General features: G+C 41.8%; 1 protein-coding gene across 1 annotated transcript in view; it reads left to right on the top strand.

Moving 5' to 3' along the window:
• VWF (von Willebrand factor) overlaps positions 1-15,334 on the top strand; it is a 224,737-nt gene that overhangs the window by 87,166 nt on the left and 122,237 nt on the right. Inside the window, 4 exon segments of the mRNA XM_043514792.1 lie at positions 5,336-5,474; positions 6,849-6,983; positions 12,657-12,803; positions 13,532-13,672. Of these exon segments, the coding sequence (XP_043370727.1) occupies positions 5,336-5,474; positions 6,849-6,983; positions 12,657-12,803; positions 13,532-13,672 (562 nt within the window).

Genomic DNA, 15,334 nt, shown 5'->3' with positions numbered 1-15,334 from the left:
AAGTTCAGAAAAGCACATATTTCTATATGCAGTCTATAACTGAAGGGATAACCTATCCATACTGATGCACTGTTTTAAAGGTAATGAATGAGATTATTATTCCCACCCTGGCCTATTTACAAGAGGAAAAAGGACGTGGGTGGTATAAAGTGGCACTAAAAGTCCCATATCCACCAGGGGAAGGACTCCCTGAGGACAGGGATGGAGGCAGATGGCTACAGGCTGTTCTTCAGAGGATTCACTTGCAACCCACAATATAGGGGGTATGCCTACGGTAGGGCTGCAGCACAGAGCTCTGCAGAGATTCCAGGCAGTACTATGGCCCATAGGGCAGCCTTGGGAGGCTGTTGTAACTTAGATAGGTCTTCAGGGGGCGTATCTCAGTTACATTAGAGTCCCTGTCCAGCCCTTGCAAGAGCTTGGGATTGGGAGGGTGCAAAGCATAGGAGGTGCAGCATAGGATTTTACGCAGGATCCTTTATGAAAATAAATAGATACTGTAGTGGATCCCAAAATTAATTGATTCACGTACCACCTCCTTAAAAAAAATTGTTCTGAAGTGGGTTGATGGATCACCAAGCTCATTTGCCACTGGGATACACCTACCACAGTTTGGGGAACACTGCATAGCGGACACAGTGGTGATAGACTTTCTATTTGCTCAGTCACTCCTCTCCAGTATTCAGAGTAGCAGCCGTGTTAGTCTGTATTCGCAAAAAGAAAAGGAGTACTTGTGGCACCTTAGAGACTAACAAATTTATTAGAGCATAAGCTTTTGTGAGCTACAGCTCACTTCATCGGATGCATTTGGTGGAAAAAACAGAGGAGAGATTTATATATATACACACACACACACACACACACACACACACACAGAGAGAACATGAAACAATGGGTTTATCATACACGCTGTAAGGAGAGTGATCACTTAAGATAAGCCATCACCAGCAGCAGGGGGGGGAAAGGAGGAAAACCTTTCATGGTGACAAGCAAGGTAGGCTAATTCCAGCAGTTAACAAGAATATCAGAGGAACAGTGGGGGGTGGGGTGAGAGGGAGAAATACCATGGGGAAATAGTTTTACTTTGTGTAATGACTCATCCATTTCCAGTCTCTATTCAAGCCTAAGTTAATTGTATCCAGTTTGCAAATTAATTCCAATTCAGCAGTCTCTCCTTGGAGTCTGTTTTTGAAGCTTTTTTGTTGAAGTATAGCCACTCTTAGGTCTGTGATCGAGTGACCAGAGAGATTGAAGTGTTCTCCAACTGGTTTTTGAATGTTATAATTCTTGACGTCTGATTTGTGTCCATTCATTCTTTTACGTAGAGACTGTCCAGTTTGGCCAATGTACATGGCAGAGGGGCATTGCTGGCACATGATGGCATATATCACATTAGTAGATGCGCAGGTGAATGAGCCTCTGATAGTGTGGCTGATGTGATTAGGCCCTATGATGGTATCCCCTGAATAGATATGTGGACAGAGTTGGCAACGGGATTTGTTGCAAGGAGAGGTTCCTGGGTTAGTCTCCAGTATGGCACTGTTGGAATTATGCAGTAATTTAATCAGGCTGCACGATGCCTGGGTCTAAAGCAGCCATGCAGGGGAGTAAGGCCTATTTTCAATCCCTTGTAGATCTCTCATTGTGGAGTTCAGACACAATGAGAACAAAGGTCAAACATAGCCCACAGAGAGCTAGATGAGTCAACTGTTAGTCCAGGAGTCTCATCCCGAGTAAATCACAAGTGAAATTATGCCTGGAGGAATAACGCCGCCTTCTTTTCACTTTGCTGGATATCACTAGATTTGGGCAAATAATCTGCAGCAAATAATTTACTTGAAACATTCCAATTTGTTTTCTTGCTCTCAGAATATCCAGGAGCGGATGATGATTTTTGCAAATGTACCTGTGGTTACAATTTACTAAACAAATGATTTGCCAGAGTGTTTTGTTTTGATCTTTAAACTCTGGATTGATCTCAAACAGGTCAATGAGAATATTCGGTACAGAGCATTTGAAATCTAAACTGTGTTGGCTGGTTGAGATCGGTCACATAAGTTGAAAGGTATTGTTTTCATTCACTGACTGGAAGATTGTAACCCTTCAGGTCAAGGAGAGGCCCTGAAGAACCCACTGGTGCTTTGAATGTCTCAGAGAGTAGTAATTTAGGGCCTGCTCCAAAGCCCACTGAAGTCGATAGAAAGTCTCATCAACTTCAGTGGGCTCTGGATTGGGCCCATAGGGAGGGAGCAGATAGTAGCATTATAAACTTTGAGAAAATGTAAAACTTTCCCCCTGCTTGGCTATGCAAATCTTACCCAAATTGTCATTCCTAGGTAAATTAGGCTACTGTAAGATTTATTGGCTGGGTGAAGCGTTTACATTTAATTTTCTGTCAGCACACTCATACAAAGTTATTGCGTGTGTAATGCCCAGCCTGTATTGGAGCCTGTTGGGTCAAAAGAGCAAGGAGAGCAGTGCAAGTTGGCTGCTCAGAAGCAGCCTCATGGTGTTTAGAAAGTTGGTTGGTTTGTTTGTTTTGATTTGAAACAAGGGGAACCCAAAACAGTTGCTCTTGGGGCGGGGGCAGGGAGAACTCCAAGGTTACCAGGGCAGTTGCAGCAGGGTGAGCTTGAGCCCAGTGTCATGTACTTCTGTACCAGCTATGGTCTGGTCACAGAGCTTGCCTATGCACACCAAATGTGTGCATCCTAAGAGCCTTTAATGCTTTGCCAGGTACGACTGAGGTTAGTTTAAATAAGGTATTTTACGCACAGCACCACCTAGTGGCTGAGTGTATAATACAGTTTAGCATGCTATTACACTGGGGACAGTATTTTTGTGGTGTGGAGAGAGCGGGGGAAAGCAGGCAGCAGCTTCCCCCTGGGAGTGCTGCTGCAAGCAGCCCAAACAGGCAAGGTTGAAGTGGCTGATGGAGCCTGGAGAGAGACTGCTCAGCACTGGGGGAGAGAAGGTATGTCTACACTGCAATTACAAACCTGCGGCTGTGATGTAAGAGGACAAGTTAAAGGAAGAGCAGAGCAGTTCGTTATTTTTCCTCTTGTTTAATGAGTCTCTGAAGCAATCTAAGAAATTATTAGAAAACACATTGTTAGAAACTGTGAGAAAAGTAAAGCAAGAATGAAATTGGAAGGAAATAAGCTGTAATAAAAGATAAATGGTAATTAAAGAGAAACAGACTTAAGAAATAAGGAGAAAGCGAGCTGTAGTGAAAGTAAGAAAATGGTAAGGACTGTGAATCAAAATATTCAGACATCATTTTAAAGTAGAAAAGGTGAAGTGACAGGAATAGAGAAATTGTCAGAGCAAAGAGACTGGAAGCCAGAAAGGAGCAGAGTGAAAATTGTTCGGTCAAGAAGCTGACACATCACTTTAAGGAATACATGTCTTTATTTGAGCTGGAACTTAAAATAGTCAACAAAGATTGCATAAGAGGATTGCTCAAGATGTAATTAAACATCCTAACAACTTTTCCTCCAAACTTTGGTCTTACAGGGGCTGAAAACTGAGAAACTGAAAAGGGAACATATAACAGTGGGTTTTATGTTCTAGTGCATTGTATTTTCTAATACCAAACTCTGTTATTTCATAATATAAATTGTTACCTATAAAGTGAGTTTAATTAAGAGAATAGTAGAGAATATACTGTAGAGAACAGTAATAGTTTACCGTAGTTTATGGTGTAAGCCTAAGTTGTAGTTCCTGCTAAAACTAGTATTTCTGATCTACTTGTGATTATTCCCCACTTCACTGATTTCTACTTTACCCCAAATGATTGAGATAAAACATGATCTGATGTCTAGATTACCTGTGCTTCTCTTTATTGCTCTGATGCAGAATACTCCTCCATTGGGCTTGTTGCACATGCGAGAGACAATGTTGCCTAATGATTATATTTTAAGTGTAACTTGTTGTATTTACACATTTACACCAGTCCTGAGACAGAGATGGTCAAGCAGCATGCAGGAAATCTCAACCCAGCATTACTGCCAGGTCCCAGAAAGCAACTCTGCCTCAAGAATTGACTAATCAGAGACAAAAGCAAAGAGCAAACTCTGTTGTTGCTATTACAGCTTCCTTCCTAAGGACTACTGCCTTTACACAGAGCCTTGCATAGTCCAAAAACTAGCACCATCACCACAGCATGTCTACCCAAGACTGAACACTTGCTTGAACACGAAGAAAAATCATTTGAAAGAAAGATCACCTGGTGATCCCTGCCATAGAGATTTATATGTATGATAATCTGATTTCTTGATCTCAGTTTTGGGTTTGGGGGAGAGGTCTTCCTTAAATTTATTGAAATTACATCTCTCTATGGATTTTGTACTACATACCTAAAATCAACTTTCTTTGTTGAAGATATTTAAAGTTCTGAAGAAGCCTTAGTTTTTGATTCCTTACTTTGGTTCAAACTTAGATAAGCGCAAAAGGAAAGTCCTATTTATAGATGACCAGAGGATGAGCCTTTTGTGGTGCACAGGTCTTAGAGCCCTTGCTTGATACCAGCCCTAAAGAAGGGCAATAATAAAGAAATTGAAACTGAAGTATCATCCTTCCCCACTTAAAAACTAAAGCTAATCTTCCCCCCACCCCTGCTATCCATCAATTTGCCTACAAAAATCTGCCCATGTCCCTAAATTACCATATAATTCATTGCCATTCACTGTTCAGAAAATGACCAGAATTAGTATAAAGGGGGAGTTGAGTGGAGGAGCCAGAAGAGTGAATGCTTTTCTGGAAGATATCCTTTAGCCAAATAAAAGTTATTAGGCTCAGTAGAGGGGTAACAAGGTGAAATTCCATGGCCTGTGATATACTGGAGGTCAGATTAGATGAGCTAATGGCCTTAAAATCTATGAATCTGTGAAGTCTTGTTGGTCAAAATTTTCACAAGTGGTTAATGATTTTTGATGCCTCAAATGATTTTTGATGCCCAACTTGAAGCACCTCCAAGGGTCCTGATTTTCAGAAAGTGCTGAACACCCCACTCTGAAAAATCAGACCCTTTAAGGAGCCTCAAGATGGGCATCCAAAATCATTGGCGACTTGTGAAAATCCTGGCTAATATATGCCAATTATGAATAAGAGATACTGTGCGCTGATAATAAGTATATAAATCACAATGAATGATCTGTCACTCTGCTTGCTGCTACTTCTCTTCCAGTTTTCTTTGTCTCAGTGTATTGTTTCTTTGGGTTTTATGCTCTTTGTGGCAAGAACCTCGTCTTTGCAAATAGTATCTGACACACATTTGGCACTATATAAATAATAAACAGTAATAGCTGTTGGTCTTCTGTTCTCTTTCTTGCAGTGTGTGTCGTGGTCGAAAGTGGGACTGCACAGATAATGTATGTGATGCCACCTGCTCAGTTATTGGTACAGCCTATTACTCGACATTTGATGGACTGAAATATATGTTTCCAGGTGACTGTCAATATGTGTTGGTTCAGGTAAGAATTAAGACTATTGTTCATTGTTAGAATGGCATGTCAGGTTAAAAAAAGACTTTGTCTGTAAGCCATAAACAAAGAAAAAAATCCAACATTTAAATGAATTACTGTAAAACATCCTTCATTGCTAGGCCAGATATATAACAGAGGAACACAGGACTCAGCAGTGGAATAATAATGGAATCCTGGAATGTTTCAAGACTTATACTCATACTACATCTATTCTATATGGGTGAGATGGCTTGGAAAAAATAGGAGCACTAACAACTTCATCCCTACTAGTGAATACCCACTACCCATTTCTGGGGGGGCTTCTCTCTCCAAAAGCCTTTTCTCTGATACCCCACCCCCCTTTGCTAATATCCCACAAAGTGAATTGCAGGATCTGTACGAGACTGGCACTCTTTCAATTAACTACACTCAATCACAATGCTTCCTGAATTTAAACTTCATTTGTTCACACTTTTAAGTCACCAGCTTATGTCAGACTGATCTGAAACAACTTATTTTCTGAGGGTTCTCTGTGTGTTTGTAAACACACACATCTAAATCTCTCATTGCTCCCACAAATTAGAGACTTAGATATCTAAGTGACCTGAAGATTGCAGCTACACATGCAAATAACTATGGGTGTAAATATGTGACTGCAAAAGCAAAGGGCAATATATGAAAATCTGGCTCAATATTGAATAGATCTATTCTTAAAAGATAATAATACTTTGTATTTCCATAGTACCATCCCTCCATGAATCTCAGTGTTTACAAATATTAATGAACTAAGCCATACACCTCCCTGTGAAGTAGGTTGGTCTTGTTATTCTAATTTTACAGATGGAGAAATGAAGACAAGAAAGATCTTGTCTGAGACCACAAAGCAAGCCTGTGGCAGACACAAAAATTAGAACCTTAATCACCAGTGTCCAAGTATTATGTTTGAAACGTTACACGATGTTTCTTGTCTCTACAGAAATAAAAATCCACTTCATAACCCAGATGTGGCTTTGTTTTATTTCATTATATAAATTGTGATATCTTGCCTTCACTTGTGTACATAAAACTGATAAACAATGCACCCATTGTATATCCCTGAGATATCACAGTTAACATTTCAGCAGAAACCCTTTTACTTAAAGATCTCTTTACAAAGCATCTGTGTAATCGTAATATGCTGGCCAAGTGTGCCTTTGTCTCCCTCTATGGTCAGGACAAAATGTATGAGTAGCAGAGAAACCGGCATGCTGACAAATGTCTGAGAAGCCACACAGTGCCTCAAAGAATTCAGCTTTTCAGACTTGCATTTTCTCCAGGTGTTTTTAGGTATGTTTCAAATGTCCCTGTTGTTAATGACCCATTGTGTTTGTTTCCCCTTAATAGGATTACTGTGCAGATGAGTCTGGAACCTTTCGGGTTCTCATTTCAAATGAGGGATGTGGCTTCACTGGAGAAAAGTGCTCTAAAAAGATTACCATTCTGTTTGACAATGGGGAGATAGAGCTGTTCAATGGAAATGTATGTACTCCTCTGCTTCTCTTCCCTCTTCCTCTACAAAGGGTCTGCCAGTATTTTAGGATGGGTTATAACATGGGGGATAAACCTTCAACTGTGCTTTGATATTTGAAGAGCCATGTACTAAATGAACATGCCAGTGACACAGTGGGGGGAGGGGGAAGAGGGGGAATGTAAATCCTACATCAGATAATTGTGATGAATCGTTTGGGAGTATATGATACAATTCCACTCATGGGGCTAAACGTGTTTCTTTGCTTTGCCGTAATGAATCTCTGCAAGTCCTGCCTTGCAGGTGGTAGCTCTAAAGCTAATTTTAGGCAGGGTTCTGTAACTAGCCATCATGGGCCATCTAATTAAAGGTGTTTTGCTGTTGCCCTTCAGTCCTTTGTCAGGACTGTTACACAGAGTGCTGCTGCTGTGCCTAGACCCATTTTTAAAAGAGAACAATACTTTGCATTTCCATAGTACCATCCCTCCATGAATCTCAGTGTTTACAAATATTAATGAACTAAGCCATGCACCTCCCTGTGAAGTAGGTTGGTCTTGTTATTCTAATTGTACAATTTTCTTATTGGAAAATGCTTTATTCAGTCTGGGCCTTCAATGTGGATTTGTCATCTAGAGGAGCTACATTTCATTAAACAGAAAGCTGTGAATGGCACAGAGAAATGACAGGGACATCACTTCATTTTACTTTGTTTGCTTTCTCATTTTTTTGAGTGTGGCAGTACCAGACTGTAGCTCCCTTGTCTTTCTACATACTTCAAGGTATAAATCTATTTCAAGCATAGCTATTGCAAGAAATGTCTCTCCCTTACCTAGTAAAACTGTGGCTTAATTTAGTCGTATGAAAGGCCAGGCATGTTGTAGGAGCTGATTCAAATGTCCGCTTCCTTCCCCATGCTAAAACAAATGTCAGATGGAAAATCCAGATGACTGGATTCCTCTTCCTCCCCCTTCCCTACACACTGTCAAAAAATGACCAGGAACCATTCCCACCTTCCACCCCACTCCATGACAGGAAATAACCTTTCCAGAGGGCAGGTTTCAGCTATTTGCCTTGGGCATTGTAACAGCCAGGAATGTCTCTGTGTTCATACATTACAGATCTCCAGTGAGTTATAGAGTTACAACTACCCAAATTTCTGAAGTACTGTACTCTGTCCTGGAATCCGGAGTAGATCTTTGCAAAAATGTTCAGAGAGAAACACGAAACCACACAAAATTTGCCTTGTTTTGGGTTTAACACACAAAATCGAACCAGCTTTTCACTTGGTTTAAACCTGCAAACTGTTATGTTCCAGGTTATTGGGAGTGGCTTACATCAAAGCACTGAGTACATAACTCATAACCTTTCTTGATCACATCTGTGTTTGGTCCATTCAGACACAAGGATTGCTTGGGGGGATTGTACACAGGAATTTCAACTCCCAAAGCAGTCCTATTACTTATTGCAACTAAAGAAAACCTCCCTTGGGTGTGTGCAAGTAACAAGCTGTTCATGGCACTGGGGTCAGCCACATGGGCCAGAATTTGCAAGAGGGATGAGCAATGACAATCAGCACCAGATTTTTTTTTTTAAAAAAGCCTACCTTCCATTTAGGCACCTAAATACCTGGTCAGATTTTTCAAAAGAGCTAAGCATCCAGCAGCAACTACTGTGAACAAAGGGAGGGTGCTGGGTTCTTTTGAAAAACTGCCCCCATAAGTATTTTATCTGCATTGCAGATTCCCCACACAACACTGACTAAACTCTCAGCCTCAGCTGGGCAAGAAATATTTTTTTCCTGTTCCCCCCCCCCCCCCCCCCAAATTTGTAGATATCTAAACATTTTCCTGTCACGAATCTGGAAGAAAAATTAAAATCAGAAACAATTTGAGAATCCCCAAATCCTCCCAAAAATTCAGTTTGGGTCAATTGAAATGTTTCATTTTGATTTTGACAATTTTTTATTTTTTATGTATATAAAAATTACTATAATTAGCTTAGATTTAAAACAAATAGAAAACTGAAAGTTTGTATTTAGCAAATGTCAAAACACTTCCATGCTGCATCAAATGTTTGAAAATGTTGTTTTGAAGGCATCTTCTAGTTTTAAGTGGTCCAAGAACTCTGCAAGGTACCTGGGTGTGACTATCCCAGGAGGTGTTAAAATGCTGCATGAGATCATTTACATTCCTCTTCTGAAACAATTAATATCTGCCACTTCTCAGGGTCAGAAGTTTACTACTTCATGGTTTGGGCAAGGAGCCTCCATAAACATAATAAATCCATGACTTAGGTTACCTTTCCAATTCTATTTTGACCAGTTCTGGTCCTTGTCTAAATTTTGAAAGACAAACACAGACTGATTTTGTGATTATTTAGAAGAGAAAATACCCAAATGTGAGCAGAAAAAAACAATGTGTAGAACAGTGAGGGAGATGGGGGATCTCCACTTCCTTAAATGGGGGTGGAGGGAAGATTGGCTGAGCTAGGTCCAAATTATAGTGGGCTGGCAAAGAGAAAACAGAAGTAGTACAAACACTAGGCAGATTTTGAATGAAAGGTTTCCTTTCAGGAAAATTATGTCCTCCTTCTACTCCACAAATGGATTGACCCTTCTAGCTGTGCATCCATCTAAATATTGCACTAAACCTCAGAGAGCTGGGATATGGACAATATTGCATAATGTTTGTAATGAGAAGCCTATATAATAAAAGTAGTAGCATCTGTTTATATGTAGTTATCTAATCTATGTAGAGTGCCATCTATTTGTGTGTAAGTAGGGGGTATAATTCCTATGCCTCTAGGTTCAGTATAGCTATTGTTGTGTATTGCAAATGGTTTTTGTTGTGTAGCCCATTACCTTGAGCTCTTAATAATGATGAGTGCCCCCTGTGAGGTAGTGCTGAAAGCTCTGTATTCATTATGAAGTCAATGAGAACTGCAGGTACTCGGGTCCTTTCAGGAGGTTCTCAGCATACTGGGTCGGTAGTGAGTTCCTTTCAGTTCCCTACAGGCCGAGTCCACCCGACCCCAGTAAAATGGACTCTGTATTTTTCCTCAGGCAATGCTGCTAAGGAATTTTTAGTCAGGGATCTGACTGGAATAACACCAATTGGCCAGTCCTCTTTTAAAAGAAAGCCAGTTCCAGCAATCTGAGGTGCTCTGTGAATCCATTAGACTGTCTTCAAGGCTCCAGATTCAATGAGTAATATTATTCTACTCTTAACTCCTGACTGCCTCACATTTCTATCCCATTGCAGCTGGGAGGTTTGGACCTGTAGAATGTGGGTGGGAAGTTGTGTCCAGAAGTGGTGTGTGGGAATGCAAGGGGAATAGTAGATGGAGGATTCCTGTTAAATTGAGTGGGTAGGAATCCACTCCATCAAGGACAGCAGAAGGAGGGGAGAAATCCCTGTTTCTCAAAGGCTTATCTGGTTATCACCACCACAGAGCTCTTGGTGAGCACCAAGCAGCAAAACTCTGCAGCGCTTGTGCAGAACCATGTAACATTGCACGAGTGTTTCAACTCATCCAGGGTGTAGGGACTCTCTGGTTGGGGTGCCCCCTGCACCTGCAGGGTTAGCTGTATTGGCTCAGCCACCTTGGAAGAGGGTCTGGAAGCAAAGCAACAATATAGAGAGGATTTAAAACTCAAACCATCTCAAATTTCCAATGTTTACAAAGAAAACACTGTGCAACTCAATCTTCATGAGCTTACATGTTTGAGAAAGCAGAAAAAAGACTGGGAAAAGCAATTCAGAAAGGGTCATCTGAGCGAATAAAAATCTAACTCTAGGAGAACCATGCAGAACAGCATGGGAAATGTCAATAGGAAATCACCAGCGCGAAATGGATAAGAATCTGAGATATGGTAGCCACCTCCTCAAATGGCACTCTGGTGCTGAGAAATGCTGTCAGTGACCTTTTCACCTTGACCTCACTGCAGCGTTCTTTTAATTGGCTTCAGTTGGGCTGGATTTCTATCTTTGAAGGGATCCTTGCACCTTGCCATTTAACCATATTTATTCATTTTTCCTGCCTTCTTGTTTCCTGTTTTGCATAGGACCTCCTGAGACTGTTTTATGCGATGCCTAAGTAGCCTCCTTGCTGACTTTAAGGATTTTAGTGTCCTTGCTTTCAGCTTTAGGGTCTTTGTGACTAGCTTCCTCTTTCTCTCCCACCCACCCCTTTTTAATTTCTTCTCCTAACTCCCCATTTTAAAGTTGAGTGTCACTGAATTAGTTTGTTTTATATGATGCCTCCCTGGAGGATGTTGAAGCCCCTGCTCAGGAGATCCGTAATGGTTGCAGCATTGGATCGTTTCTGAGGTTGAATATTCCTTTCTTATAGCCCATGGTTGAAGTAGTTTGAAACAGAATGGGGACCTCTCAATGCACCAACCAAGGAATTGGAGCCCTGGGGAAGCATCCGATGAAGTGAGCTGTAGCTCATGAAAGCTTATGCTCTAATAAATTTGTTAGTCTCTAAGGTGCCACAAGTACTCCTTTTCTTTTTGCGAATACAGACTAACACGGCTGCTACTCTGAAACGAAGCTGGGGAGAGGATGGGGAGCTCTCCCTTTGCTCTTCGGGTTGCTGTACTCCTTCTCCTCTCTTACACTAACTCCTGTTTGTACCCTTTTGGAGGACTCACCCCTTCTCTCCTAATTCAACATTTTGAATTAACACCTTAGCAGTATTTAAATAAACAGCCATTACAGACCTTCCTCATGACATGTGGCTAATAATCCTGTTAGGGTTCCCACTGAAAAGGAAATATAGTATGAAAGGAAACATTTTAAATTAATCTCTCACCTCATTAGCAGCTGGAGGCAGTGACATTGTAGCCAAATGCACACAGAAAGAGGTCCCAAGCATAGAAATTTGGCAAGCGAGGGCAGGGGGAAGTGTTAGTGATGGAAAAGATGATTGATAAAAAAAGAATCCAGAGACCTGCTGTTGGTGGGGCTGTCCTTTTACATGGCAATGGAAGCAAATCTTCCACAGCTCTGAGTCAGACCCTGCCCCTTGATTCCAGTGTTTAATATGGAAGGAGTTCCGTGCACTTTGTGATGAGTAGACCACATTTATTTTTGTTATAGCTCTTGCAGGGGTCATGGATTTGATGATTGTCATGGTTTCTAAAAAAAGGAAACTGATACTGATGTCTGTCCATTACTTGTTAATTGGCCACTAATTGACTTAGCTGAACTCACCTAGTCATCCTTTTCTTAGCAAATCCATCCCCAATGCTATTTCCATGTAAAGGTGATTCCTTTGTGTATCCATCCCAGGGAGCTCCGTATTGAGGGCTCAGGGGACACTGCTTCACTCAGAACACTGAGAACTTGTAATCAGAATGAAACCAATGGGTTTCCATCCCAATTCCCTGTGCCATTCAAAGTTGTTTCGTTAAGGGAGTAATTTATCCACAGGATGGTTTCTGTGCAAGGTATCTGAGCCTGTGTTCAGCACTGTGTGCTACTGATGAATACATTCCTGCACAGTGCTCTGCAGCAGCAGCAATAGGGATTTCACTGAACAGTCACCTAACCGCACCAGGGCACTTCTCAAAAGTGCCCTTCATTAGCAAGTACATGTAGCATGGAGGGAAGTTGCAATGACCTGTTTAATATGGGGGCTCAGAGCTGCCATTGCTAGCACACTGTGTTTTTCATGTTTAGGTGGATATCAAGAAGCCTCTTAGAGATGAAACCAATGTTGAAGTCCTGAAGTCCGGGCGCTATTACATTCTCTTACTGGGCAAAGGAATCTCTGTAACCTGGGATCTGGCCATGGGTGTCTCAGTTATTTTGAAAGAACATTTCAAAGTAAGTACCTTTGGTTTACTTCTCATTCTCACTAGGAAAGTGCTTCTAATGTTCCCTAATGAATACACCTGGACAGATCCTTCTGTGGGAGCAAGGAAGGAATTTAGTATTTCTTATGCAGGCACGTTAATAAAGTCATGGGAAACATTAGGCCCCCTCTCAAAAAACAAAAGGCCTTTCTACTAATACACTATGGACTAATCTTTTTCTCTAGCGGTTCAACACTAAGGGCTCAGTTGTGGTTCTCAGTAGGTTGAACCATGCTTGGAATGGAGAGGAAGGAGGAGCACTTAGGCATCATGCCCTGAATGAGGGCAATTGAAAGGGACAGTTTCTTCTGGGAGCAGGAGGGAATGCATTTCTGAGCAGGCTTTGCTAGTGCTCCCCACAGCACAGTGACCTTCATGAGCAGCAGAAGTGGGCCAATAACTAAATCCATGACTCACCAGACACACACTCCCAGTAGAGTCAGTCAGAACAGGCAGTGGTAGCCAGTCTTCCCTTCTTGATCCCTGCAGTGCTGGGAGACCGATTACTCTTGCTCCTTTCTGTGTTGGTATGGTGAGAATGGGGGGCTAAAGGCCTTTGCCCACAGTAATGTTCCTGCCAGGGGCAGGCATTGTGTACTCTTGCATCTATAGAGCACGAGAATAAAGAGGTTCATTAACAAAACTCCATGTCACTCTAAAGGTGGAAGATTTATGTGTTTGTGTTTTTTCCCCTGCAAGGATCAAGTGTGTGGTCTGTGCGGGAATTTTGATGGAATCCAGAACAATGATTTGACCAGCAGCAATAAGCATCTTGAAGTGGATCCAATTGACTTTGGGAATTCCTGGAAAGTCAATCCAGGTTGCGCTGATGTCAGAAAGGTGACTGTGAAAACTGTTTTCTAATGGTTACTACCTCAGTTAGGGATTGCTGAATGGATGTGGAGGAAAACAAACTAACTAACTGACCCCTCTCCCAGAATTCACACCAAACTGGAATCTTTTCTGAGATCTGATAAAAGTTTAATTAACTTCTTAACGCTTTCCAGGACCTCTATGCTGCTTGGGTTTGGACAACTATTTAAACAGCCAAATCATGTGATAGAGGCTGTTCTCACAGCATGCCAGCCCAGATGCAGGAGATCCAGCTGTAACTGTAAATCGCATTTGAGAGCCTGATCTCACAGAATTTCTAGCTAAATTTCCAGAAAGGAGAAGTTCAGATAAATATCCAGTTTCCCCTCATCCTAACCTTTACAAGCTGTCCATTATGAGCATTTGCTGGCCCTTGGAGTTTTTCTGAATTTTTCTCATCTTTTCTGAACTGCATATTCATCCCTAGATTCCTATGATCATTGCAGAGTGTTTTTTGTAAGATGTAAAGTGCAAGATATACTAGGGTACCACAAGTTAAGAAGATTCCTAGTAAATAAAGTGCATCGGGACATGAGATTCAGAAATAGAGCTATAACACTAGGGGTTGGAGTCAGAAAAACTTATAATGATAGAAGGATCATGGTAAAATAGGAACTATGATGGAAAAGGGAGAGAAGGCAAAGTCATGGGCCCAGAATTGGTCATGGCTGCAATATGCAGATTCTTTGTAAGTCACGGGCCTACTCTTGCTCCCATCAAAGTCAATGGAAATTTCAACATTGTCTAAAATGGGAGCAGGAATGGACTCACAATAGTTGTCTATGCTAAAAATAAGCATTTCTTTTCTTGTTCCTCTCAGTCTCCCTAGGAAAGCTATCCCATTTGTATGTATCACTAAATGATGCACCTATGCAAGGCAAGCAGCATGCATGACACCATAGAAAGAGCAGGGATACCATCATGATATGTGGATTGGCTTCCAAGCACACTAAAAGGAGGCCCCCTTTAAAGTCTGCCAAATTCAAAATCACCCATTTCCCAGATCCTACCTCTCTCCCAGTCATTCTCACAAAATGGCTCCCCAACCATCCCACCCCCATTCCCTAGAGGCTGCTTTTCTCCACAATCCCCTCTGCCCATTGGTAGTGTCACCATTTCTCTGATTTTCCCCCTTCAGTCCTGCCTTAATGGTTCCTCTCTTCCTTCTTTCCTGCTGTTTACCCTCCCACCAGAGGTGTCTCAGTGCACATCTGTAGGTTGCTTTTTCTCCTGCCAGTGGCACCAGCCACTGGCTGCTCCCTGGCTTCAAGGTAGGAGCTTTTCTTTCTGAGAAAAGGTAGGGATGTATGGGCAGCCCTGCCCCATGCTGCTCCTCTCCCTTCCAGGCTAGCTGGAGGTCTCAGGCACTGTGGCAGCTCAGGCTTCAGCATGGGCTATACAAGCCTGCCTGGAACTCTGGGTAATTAATTACACAGGCTGAAGCCCACGCTGGTGTGACTTCACTGCTACTGGTACCCAAGTTAACTAGACTAAAGCTAGCTCAGGTGTATCTACACAAGGTGACATCACACCCCATGACTGCAGTGGAGACATCCCCTATAGCTCTGCCCCTTCTCTTCCTTTTTCCTTCCTCCTCTTTTCCCATGGGCCAATCAGGAATCTCACATT

This window comes from Dermochelys coriacea, chromosome 1, assembly GCF_009764565.3.
Source record: "Dermochelys coriacea isolate rDerCor1 chromosome 1, rDerCor1.pri.v4, whole genome shotgun sequence".
Classification (NCBI taxonomy): domain Eukaryota; kingdom Metazoa; phylum Chordata; order Testudines; family Dermochelyidae; genus Dermochelys; species Dermochelys coriacea.
This window is presented reverse-complemented; position numbering and strand designations above follow the sequence as displayed.